At 27.4% G+C, this 12,442-nt stretch overlaps 1 protein-coding gene across 1 annotated transcript in view; it reads right to left on the bottom strand.

Annotated features, from left to right (window-relative positions):
* The window catches only part of LOC136974655 (neuropilin and tolloid-like protein 2), a 79,568-nt gene extending 74,960 nt beyond the window's left edge, over window positions 1-4,608 (bottom strand). Inside the window, exons 1-2 of the mRNA XM_067269589.1 lie at window positions 4,271-4,608; window positions 419-507 (exon numbers count right to left, since the gene is read on the bottom strand). Coding sequence (XP_067125690.1) covers window positions 419-507; window positions 4,271-4,287 — 106 coding nt within the window. The 5' untranslated portion in view covers window positions 4,288-4,608. The remainder of the gene's footprint in view (window positions 1-418; window positions 508-4,270) is intronic.
* Between the last annotated feature and the right edge of the window lie 7,834 nt (window positions 4,609-12,442).

Genomic DNA, 12,442 nt, shown 5'->3' with positions numbered 1-12,442 from the left:
GACAGAAACGTTCCTCAAACACATTAATGTCAAATAGTGACAAACGTTTAAATCCAACAAAAGTTTAGAAGGCCTATCCGAAAAGAAACATTTATCAAATACTAAACGCTATAGAAACGAATAAATTACACTAATAAAATAGCAAATTTGCAGTTTTAAAATGCGATAAAAATAAATTATTATTAATTTTTTTGTGTAAATTTAAGGAAAAAATAATTATTTTCGTTAAATCGCTTCTTTCTTAAAAAACATATTACACGAATATTCAATTTATCAACGTGTTCAATGGTAGAAGATATGTTATAAAAATATTAACAGCAAAGAATTATATATAATAAGATATACAAACAATAAAATAAATAAATATATATTCAAACGGGTATAAATATTCAATAGCAAAAATATATAATAATCATACCTGAGATAAAATATTCAATGAGGTAAAGTATTAAGCTTATATACAAAAGCATAAAATATTCAATAATAAAAAGCATAAAATAGCAATATCTGAAATAAAAAGGTTCAAAGATATAGAACGAAAAATATTTAATAAAACAAATAACATTCAATAAATTCAGCTTAGTGAATATTTAAAATATTAGAGTTTTCAATAATATAAAATATTGAATATGCTAGATATTTATTTCATTATTTATATTTTGTATCGTTTATACTTTATGCATTTTTATGTGCTCTAAATAATTGAATATTGAAAAATTTATCACTCTAAAAAAGTTTAAAACTCTTCAATATCAATAATCTATAATATTTTCAGAAAATTCAGCATTATTCATGAAATATAATAATAAAATTTCTCTTACTTTTTTAGCATTAAAAAACATTAAATAACAGAAAATGTAAATATAAATTCGATATTCAAGTATTAAATATTATTTAAAAACGCAATCTGATTTGTTTATAGTTAAAAGAACTTATTTGTCATTATGAAGTCAATATTAGTCTTTCTAATGTAATCTTTTCTAAAACTGAATATTTTTATACGAATGTTTATACAAGACCATTAATGCAGTAAATAAAGGGATGCAAATAAATATAAAATTACATTTAATATCATAAAATCCAAATATTATGCTAGAAAAAGAAGAAAACTTCAAAAAACAAAGCTCCAAGGAAAGACAATAACTTTATTTTCTTCCATTAGAACATTGTTTTTGTAGTTTATTTACTTATGAAGTAATTCTTTGATCTTAAAAGAAGAAAATATGACAAAAATACTATTTTTTCCAGCTTAATGTGACCCTTAAATTATTAAATATCTCAAAAAATATCTTATTAGCTTTCTATTCATTACAAATAATAAAGATTGAGTGAAGATTTTCATAAATATACTACACGTAGATCACTATAGGAAAAATTTATACTAAAAATGTATATATAAATAAAATAACCCTTCTTAATCTGTTTACTCACCAACTGATATTAAAATCAAGCAAAATTTCTACTTATATTCTCCTTTTTTTACATTCCTATTATACAAGTTAAATTACGTTTAAAAAATAACACGATGGTAAAGACTTTTACCAACTTAGATTTTTATTCAGGAGCGGAACTTTAGCATCAATCAACATTTTTGTTAAACGTTTATTCCCACCTTATTATTAAAGAAGCTTAAGAGCAGCGGACAAAAGAACCTTTCAGAGAGGATATGTCGCAATCTAACATCGAACAACTACTATTTTGTAAGTGTTTCCAAAGCACTCAGAATCGGCAAACAATGTTTATACAAATGCAAATCCAGCAGCAAATTCTTTAAAAGTCGTAAATCATTGAAACCGTTTGACAACCGGTAACAATTTAAAGACATAAAAGTTTTAAAATCTACTTCGACATGATGGGTGGTCTATACGAAGAAAAATGATACCATCTTCCAGTGTTACTCTCTCTATTTATATATATATATATATATTATATATAATATATATATATAAGAGTAGCATCTGTCTGCTAACCATAGATTACGATTTCTGTAATCCCGGTAGAGTTGAAAAAAAATCGATTTAATTGTAAAGAAACGCGAGAAATCTCTAAATTTGATCAGGATGCAGTGTAACTCAATAACTTGTACGTGGTATGTGACAGATATGGTTGTAGAAAAGTAGAAAGTTTCAAGTGTATATCAATAAGACGAATATGATATTATGAAAGTATATAAGTGGATAAAATATTACAAATCAATCACGTGTTAGGAAAAGTATAATGTTTTGTGAAATTTGAGTAATATTTCATGAAGAACGAGCTTCGAGAAGAGGGATCTATGCCCGGTAACTTATGGCCCTCTAGTGGTTCCTTCCCTATAAATTAATGTTGTTTTAAGTAAAAAATAATCTTTAAGATTGTTTTATATTAATAGACACATTCTACGCTTTTCATTTGTTTAAAAAAGGGAAAAGGCAAAAGGGCTCATACATCCTTTCGACAGCCCTTTCTTTCTTCATAAAATATATAAAGTACTTTATTTTGAATATATCTTTAGTAATTTATAATTACTAAAGTGTTTTCTAATTACTTCCTTGATCGATATTCATAAATTTCACGAATAAAATCAAAAACGAAAATATAACTTTGTCAATTTAAATTCAAATTTCATACCGAAAATATGTTATGTACTTACGTTGCCATGGTTACGCAATTTGGCCAAGGAATTTCTTAAAGTGATAACGATTGGTCATAACCGCGGCGAAAAAATTGATTGGATCGATCGGATTGGTGCGACAGGTTGACATTGAACTTGATCGTCTGGCTTTATTAGATTTATCTACGTTTTTCCTTTATAAAATATTTTATTGTTCTAACGTATATATAAATTTTAAAAAATGTGAGCGCGTAAAGTATTTTTCGTTTATAGAAACAGGAAACATTTAATTATTCAAAGTGTTTTTTTAAATTGCGAAATGTTTTTTGAGACAACCACGTGGTGGCGCGTCGTCATTGCATTTTAATTTGAAAAATTTGAATTGTCTAACTTATTTTGTGACGTCATCATATGCTGGCAACAATTCCGTAAACGGTACTAAATGTGGTAACTATTTATAGAAAAGTTGCCACCAAACTAGACTTTATGGCACCATTTAAATAACTGGAAAACCTTTTATCTTCAATACCTCTTAAAGATTCGAATGGAGAATGTTTTAAAAATTTAACCAACTGCATTCTTTCACATGTATATTTTTATTTTTATTTTATTTTCTCCGAATTCTTTTCCGACCGAAATGAAAATAAAAAAAAAGTGAAGAAATATTAAACTGATATAAAAAGTACATGAACGCGCGCGCGCACACACACACATATATATATATAGGCAAGCAGATAAATATTTATTTCAAGAAAACATCGCATAGCCATAGATATGGAGGATTGTTTTAGGAATTACTTAACTCTTAAATAAATTTTTTACTAATTTGTTCCAATTGTGTAGCTAATTTGTTAAGCTTAATTATAAGACAAAGATTATTGGACTTAAATAAAGATTTATGCTTTGTTTATCCCCCGTTTTTTTGTAAGGGGGTAGTCGAGGATTTAACTCTGTAACCCTTGTATCATTGAAATTGGAGTTAATCCAAATTGAGTACTGAATAAAAACAACAATCGGAGAGATTACTAGGTTATCTCGGGAGCATCGCTAGAAAAAATAAATAATAGAAAAAGATTTACGAATAATTTAATTTCAATTTTGAAATTTTTACATATTCTATACATACATATGTATAAATTTAAGAGAATTCTGTCATAAAATATGATATTAATCGAAAAGTTTTGTTAATTTTTTTTCGAATTTTTTTCGTGTAGTAACGTTATAAATGATTTATCATAAATATTCAAAATTGGTTTGAATTAAAATTAAATTTATTTATTATCGAATAATGCTATTACGAACTTGTCGTTTATTTATTTTTGCAAAAAAATCGATATCTATGTATACGTCACGTAATACGAATTTGCTGCTTTCCGGGGGTCACGTGACCACTTTTTAAATCGCATTATCACGTGATTCGCCTAAATATCGCCAAACTTATACGCTATTTTGTGATTCGAGCGAATACTTACCGACCGTAGATTTAAATTCTTATTTTATACGTATAAAAATAGATAGAAAATGTATATTAAAAAAGTGTTTATATTGTTTATACAATTAGTTTCGTCGCGTTTTAGTCACGTGACCGAAAGGGGGAGAAATGTGAAAACAAAGTTTAGATCCTTCTAAATATAATATAAAAATTTTCTTTACAGAAAATTAAGATAAAAATCTCACTTAGTCATAGAATACATATCCAAGGTTGGAATTAATCCAAGATGGCCATCTGTTGCCAAACAATGCAACTTGACTATCAATGGTTGTTATAATCTCGTATTTCTCATGTCACTGAAGTCATTTTGTGTAAGATTGATGACTTTTATTCATAAAAACGATCAGAATTATTAATTAATATGCAGTTTTTTAATCCATTTAATTTTTAAAAAAAATCAAACCGACGCTGATTACGTATAAAATTTGAAATGGTTATTACTCAATTTCTTACCCACTAACGGAACAATTGCAAAATACGAAACGAGCGAGTCACGTGACTGTACTTTCCAATGATTCGCTAATACGCTATTTACGTATTTTAAATTTTATCCAACCGTTAGAAAGTTTATGTACTGGCGTGATATAAACGATTGCATACAATACACACGTAAAAAAAGGGGAGGGGGAAAAAATTGTTTTAACGATGATAGACTTTTAAATATATATATTTAACAACGTTGCAAATGTCTGGCAATGTTGTTATTAATTGCAACGCTATCTATTTATCCAAGCCTTCTGTATATAAGGGAAGAACGATTCAAAGTAGACTTGGGTACTTTCCAGACGTTATTCTTTTCTGTAAAATATAATCTGATTTATCTCCTTTCTTCATCATCCGAAGCAACTTCGTTCCAATTTAACCATCAATTTATCATTAGATACATTTAAAAAGCTTTGTTTTAATAATAAATCTTATATTCGGGAATTTTAATCACGTGACACACTCGAAATAATCCCTAAAACATTTCGTCACCCAAAAGCTTCGGGTAATAATCCCTACAGAGAAATTGGAATTCTAATATTAAAAAAAACTGAAAATTATTTAATTAAATAAAATTATTAACAATAATTTTCTTTTAATTACGCGCTTTATGTGAATATTTTTTTTGGAATTTACAAAATTTCCCTACAATGTAATTTAATCAGGGAAATTTCGTAGCATTAAAAAAAAAGCTGTTTTCCAATAAAATTTTACGATCATAAATAAATTCTTTTTTTTTTTTAAAAAAGTAAATTTAACTAAAATATATGTTAAGTATCAATAATTTTTTCCATTTCTCAAACTTGTCAAGAAAAAAGTTTTTAAATACAAAGTAAACATTAGGGAAAAATCAGTAAACAAGATTTTTCACTTATGATTAACGTCAACAAAGTTACACATGAAAATTTCATTTATCCAATATTAAATTTCCGAACATTTTAAAACTTATCCAAGAGTTTAATAAATTATTTTGATGTCTGAACCGTGTAAATAATTCAATTTTCTCTTATTTTAATGAAGATAAACACCCCCAAAACTTATATATAAAAGGTATTTAAAAAATCCCTAAAAATGTGAAAATAAATTAATAATTAAATTGAGAGAGAAAAAAAAAAATATATATATATATATACTTATATAAAATATTAAAAGAATTTTATCATCTGTCCATTCTAAAACACATTTATATCATGTGTATTTAAATATTTAGTAAAAGAAAAATCCTCTGCCCTCCTTGATAGGGAATATTCTGAAGTTATTAATATTTGTTCAGAGGGAAAAAAAGGAAAAGAAATTCTATTTTTTCAATTTTAAATAAATGTTTTGATTGAGTCAAAGAAACAATGCTTTTAATATTCTGTATAATACCAAAGGGGATTTGATTTATTTATCTTGTTCTTGCTCTATTTTTATTACCAAATAAAAAAAGGAATATACTTTCTCTGCTTGTATAAATCAAATCCACCTTTAATAAATAGTGTATACATTTTACATAAAAGACAAGATTGCAATTTTACATAGAAGTAATCTTAGCATAAATCTTTCTTTGAATTACAAGGAGGAGAGGCAAGGAGAAGGGGGATAAAAGTGTTTTATTGAATGGCTTACATTTGTTTAATCTTTTTACCCTCATTTTTCTTCTGACTAAAATGAAAATGATTAATAGAAACTGTAAGGTATACATTAATTTGCCGATAAATTAAGGTTTCAACAGATATTTAACATATTTTTACGAAGTAGAATAAATTAAATGTCAAATTATAAACATTAACTTATTTATATTATTTGAATGAATGATACTGGATAGTAATATGAATATTTAATGAATGGATAGAATATTTTATTCAAATTGTGTAATGTAATTTGAATATGAATGGTTTAGTGATAAAACCGAGCAAATATTTCTTACGTAGCATAAAATACACACGGAACATGATGTTAAGATGTATATAATGTCTTCTTTTTTTTAATATTTATTTTATTCATTGCTTCAAATTTACTTAATTATACAAGAACAATGTCAGAAGTACAGTACATTTTAGTTCCACACCCAGGATATCCTGATTTTGACTGCTGGTTAAAGATAAATGCTCAAATTTCACATTACTGGTGAAAGTTGAAAATAGTCAATGGCAAACCTATATACAGGGTCTTCCAGAAAGAATGCTACCATTTTAAATCATTGTAATTATGTTAATAGTTATCTCAGAATGTTGTAATGTATATTAAAAAAATTAGAAAACTATTTTTCGCATTTACTCATTGCAATTTCTCGACATTTGAACCTAATGTTGCATGGAACACATCCGACGATACTCGAATTCCTATGCTTGTTACGGTGTATCTGTAGTCACTCCTCCCGCGGCAGCCACAATTCTACAGCTCCCGAAGAACACAAAATGCCTTCTCCGTCACCATTTTCATTTACAGCACTTCCTAGAGATAGTAGACAAGACATCTGAATACAGATGGGAGATGAACTCGACAATTACTCTATTGCATACTTCTTGGATAATAATTAACATAATTAAAGTAATTTAAAATGGTAGCATTCATTCTGAAAAACCCTGTATAAAAATATAGTACAAATATATCTCAAATGAAATAAGTGGTTAACTTTCTAGTCTTGAAAGATTGTAAAGGTGGCTACAAAATTTCAATGTATGAGATTACAATCTGGATTACTTATTTTCTTGTAGGGATTCAAAATGACAGGCAGAGTGAGATTGGTTACTTGCATTTGTGTTTGTGACTGTTATAATTCACCTTGGGGTGTTGCAAAAGAAAATTCCAACCCCACCTCACAATGGCTAACCTAAAACTATGGCCTTCTTTGACGATTCCCATTGTCAACGAAGCAGATGATGTCCGGAAGAATTCAGAAAAAAGGTAAAATTTGTGTAGAGAATGGAAAGAGCATAAAAGCAACACCTAACTGGCATATGTAAGGATTTTATAGCTAGGGCCACATTAGTGTATAAGCATAACTGGTCACTACTGGGAAATCTTGCATCACTGTATGTTACTAATATTTTCGTTTTATATTTGTATATTTCTAAATAAACTGGACCACAGATTTTGCCTAAAATAGCCCCATTTATGGCAACTCCTTACATATATAAGAATTTTTCCATAATTTTATTTTAGAAAAAAGATTATAGAAAATGATTTTGATGTTAAACTGAATAAAGTAAAAAACCTATATTATAATTGATGAAGTGAATATCTTCTGATATTAACTAACTTTAAGATGTCTTCTAGACCAAGCAATGCTAATGTCTCATGATATCTTCTGTAAAAAGTAATTGAAAATCAAATAACTAGTTATAGAATTAACAGAAGAATGGTCACTTAATATTCAAAGTATGTAAATGAATGTTAAGAAATATCTTTCAAAAAATGAATAAAATATTTGCAATTTAATATGAAAAGCATTAAGTTATGTAGTTTTATGATTATTTATTTCTCTTTAATTAAATATAATTCCATCCCACCGAAAGAAGTTAATACTAGAAAAGCAATTAATTTATAAATTATAGCTTATATTTATTTAAACTTGTCTTTAATTGTTCCTAAAATATCACACACAAAAATAGAATCAGGATGTCGGACATGTGTTTGCCATATTTTCATAGGATGTGGTTTGGATACCATCGACTGTTATAATTTTATGTGGCCAAGCAATTGATATATGATATTTTTAAATATTAAAATGAAACTGTTTTGTTAAATAATAATGAAATAAATTTAATATTTAACTTGATAATCTTTGGGACAATTTTTTTGTGATTGGAATTTATAAATCCCTGAGATCTACAGTTACATCTGAGAAATTAAAATACACTCAAACCTGTTTTTATGCGCTCTTTTTATGTGCGATTTTTTTTAATGCGAATTTTTAATTTATGCAGTTTTTTGGTGCGATTTTTTATTTGTGCGGTATAGTTGGCGACTAGTCTCGTGCGATTCGTCATGTCTCACGTTGACTTATTATAGCTAAATAAACTTATTATAGCATAAATGCACTTATTATAGTAATATTATTGCATGAATATGCGAAAAATGAAATAATTTACTTTTTAAGTCAACAAAACATCACCTGGACAAAAATATGTAAAACAGACGATAGACCAGACGATGCAGTCAAGTGCTGACATCTGTTGTCAATAAATTCTATTTCGTACGGTTTTGAGTTATTTTCTATGTGAGACTTTTTTTATGCGGTCCCTGTTAACCGCATAAAAAAAATATTTTTAAATTGTGTTGCGAAAACTATTTTTTACAGCCATTCGTGAAGTTTCGTGCTATTTTTTTTAATGCGTCTTTTTTAATGCGGTCCCTATCCCCCGCATAAAAACAGGTTCGACTGTATATCTGTTGTTAATAGGATGGACATTGTATTATGAAATTAACATTTTCAGCAAATATATGTGAAAAATATTACTTTTCCACATTTTTGACTCTGTACTGTGCACTATGAGGATATTTATTGCAAGCCCATTGTGAATTTGACCAGGCCCACAATGGGTAATCAGATGATGAAGGATAGGATTTATCCAGGACAAATCTGTCCATGATAAAGTCTTGAGCGTTCTCCATCCAGATTTGATCCCAAGCGTTTTAGATTGATTGGCACACCTTAACCGCCTAGATCATTCAGATGGCACTTTTCTATACTTAATTTAAATTATATATTATTAGAATATAGACGTTAGATTGGTGAGACAATTTCAGGGTTCTTTGCAATTTGCAAAAATGGTCTTTCCATAGAGTATTATTATTTTAAAATGAATTTTGTAATTTTTCTAACTTTTGATCATTGTATTTTTCAAATTTTTTGAAGAACTTAAGAAATGGATTATTATATTTTTATTCCAAGATTCTTTATTTTAAACACCAGTTTAAAAATAATCCTGAATCATTTTATATACAAAATATATATTTTATTCATCTTCTAATACTATTTTTATACTATTATTATTATTTTTTATATTAACAAACTAAAACAATGGAAAAGCTATCACTCTTAAAATTACATACTGTCAAAATCAGTAACACAAAAATCCTTTCACACTTTGTTTCTAGCAATTTAATCACCAAGTACAAACGTTTTGTGTTACTGATTTTAAGTAGTTCTAGCTCTGAGTGCAGAGAATATTACATACTGTCAATATAAATTTATTTGTATTATGGCACCAATCCATGAGCAGAGAAAGACCCATATAAAGCCTGTTTTCCACATGTGATTATTGGTACTAATCAACTGGCATCAGTTTATTTGCACATAGAAACATGCAAATTTGGGGATGCCACTTGACTAGTACCAGTAAAAGCAAGCAGTGGATGTTCTTTTTGGCACCGTTAAATCGGCATGCTCCTGGCACCAATAACCATTGTGTGTCAGAAATCTAGCTTAATATTCTAGTTGATGATGATAAAGAATTGATGGATACTATCATCTTATCCTTGTCATCAGTCTTCTCCCTCTGAATTCAGAGGGAGAAGACTGATGACAAGGATATTCAGATGCAAAACAAAATTGAGAAGTAAAGATCCCATAGAGAGAGGGACTAATAAACTGAAGAAAGAGGAAGATACACTATATATCAGTTTTAATTTATATCTGTGAGTAAATTTTTATAAATAACTTATCCATAGTTCCATGGTTTCTTATCCATAATCCATTAATCCATAGTTCAGCATGATTTATTACTTTTTCTTTAAATATTTTTGAACTGAGAAATGAAATTCTAATGAAAAAAATAAAAGGTCGTCTGTTGAGATGGGATCTCAGCATTATGTTAGCAGAAACCAATTAATTTTTAATATTTTTACAATGATAACAAGCTCTGTATTTATACGACAAAATGTGATCAGTGATCACAATAACACTTTATACTGCCATCTTCATGTTTATTCTAACAAAATTTAACATAAGCTTGGTTAAAATTATTAACCAAGTTTATTCCTAGTGACAAATAGAGAAACAAAATGATGTAATCAATTTTATTAGTTAGTACTGGTTAACAAGATGAAAACATCAGGTGATTTTCTAAGGACCATACACTCAAAATTAAGACAGTTTGGTTTTTCTCATTCACTAGTAATTGCAATGCTTTTGAATTTGAGCAAAGAAAGGAAAAACTTTATAGTGTATTTACATTATTGATATTGTAATGATTAAATTGCTTACGAAACACTGAATTTATTTGTAAACTGTAATTATAATCATAAAAAATGTAATTTGTGTACAATGTAATACAATGATTGAGTCAAGTCATCAGCATGTATTAGAAGGCAAACTAAAAACATCAGACATACTTGCAGTTTTCTCACATTTACAGACACATTTGTAAATCATATCAGAAATTAAGCAAGATCAGTAATCCTGCCTATCACGAGATAATGTTGTGGTGTTTAGCCAAATGAATTCCTGAATCACAGGCTAGTAATAGTTTGGATAATTGGAAAAAATTACTATGGCTATTGAAAACAATTAACAATGCATATAGAACTCTCACATTATGTTGCTTCATGGCAATGCAGAGATATGCTTTATTAGTCAAACAAGTTTCTTGCTGGGACAATTGTGACAGAGGGTAAAACATTTCTTATGCTAAAGCCCAACCTTGTGCTCTGACTTCCATCCATTTCTGTTTTTAAAGGTAGTTTTAGTAGGACAATTTGACAGCTAACAGAGAGAAAGAAAAGTTCAATTAAGACATTGGTGGCAGGTTTCTCTAACAAAAAGCTTATGCCCCAATATGTGAAAAGTGATTTAATTTCAGAAATTATTACATTGAGAAGTAGGTAAATACTTGTATAAATGTTTGATGGCTATAAAAGATATATTTTACTACATTTAAAAAGTAATTCCTTGTAGATTTTCTGCTTTTTAGGCTGATATTCAACATTAACAGATATTTATGTTTGTTATTTTATTTTATTTCTAAGTAATTTTAAAAATTTAATATATTAATTTAAATATATTTATAATAGCATAAGTTACACAGGTATATGATAAAATTCTGTAATAAAAATTAATAGCTAGAAAACATTGCTACAAAGATATGTATAAAGAATTATAAGTTGCTTTTCACTTGTCTTACGATTAATTTACGATTCAATTTATTTATAATGTCACTATCTACAATATCTACTAACTACTATCAGTTCATATACATGGTGCATGTATTAAATTCAGGGACTGAATTTATAAAGAAAAAACTTTTTGGCAGAAATGATTCCATTTAGTGTGTTCAAAATATACTATTCAGTAATCTATACAAATTTTTGCCTGCTCTACTAATTTATGTATGCCCTTATTAAAGGATCTTTTTAATAAATTACTAGAGGATGAAAAAATTTGCATAGATCACAAACAAGTGTATTTTGAAGACTCACTAAATTCTGCCAAAAACTTTTTATAAATTTAATCCCTGAACTTAGTATAAATACATTTATAATATATATAAAATTACTTTTTAAACTAGACTTTAATTTATATATCACAATTAGGAGTATGGTACTAAAAAATAAATTGCATAGTAAAATAATATTTCAGAATATGACTGCTTTTTCTTAATACATGTTAACATATAGCTCAAATAAACTGTACTTGCATCTCAAAGTGTATATTGTTTACAATCTTGATATTTGGTCATAAAAAGTAACACTTTTTCACTATTTAAGTTACTACTACTGGGTAAAGTAGAAAATTAATCAACTTTTTCATTGGACGCTTACAATAAACTGTGTAGTGTAAAAAAATAAATTGAAAGAAATAACACTTATCTTTTGTTAAATTTTTTTCACACCTTTATGCTTTTGTACTAAGTTTTCATGAATATTAATGTATGGTTTACTCACACATC

This window comes from Centruroides vittatus, unplaced genomic scaffold (assembly GCF_030686945.1).
Source record: "Centruroides vittatus isolate TY-2023 unplaced genomic scaffold, ASM3068694v2 contig_352, whole genome shotgun sequence".
NCBI lineage: Eukaryota > Metazoa > Arthropoda > Arachnida > Scorpiones > Buthidae > Centruroides > Centruroides vittatus.
The sequence above is the reverse complement of the archived record's forward strand: the minus strand, read 5'-3'. Positions and strand labels throughout refer to the sequence as shown.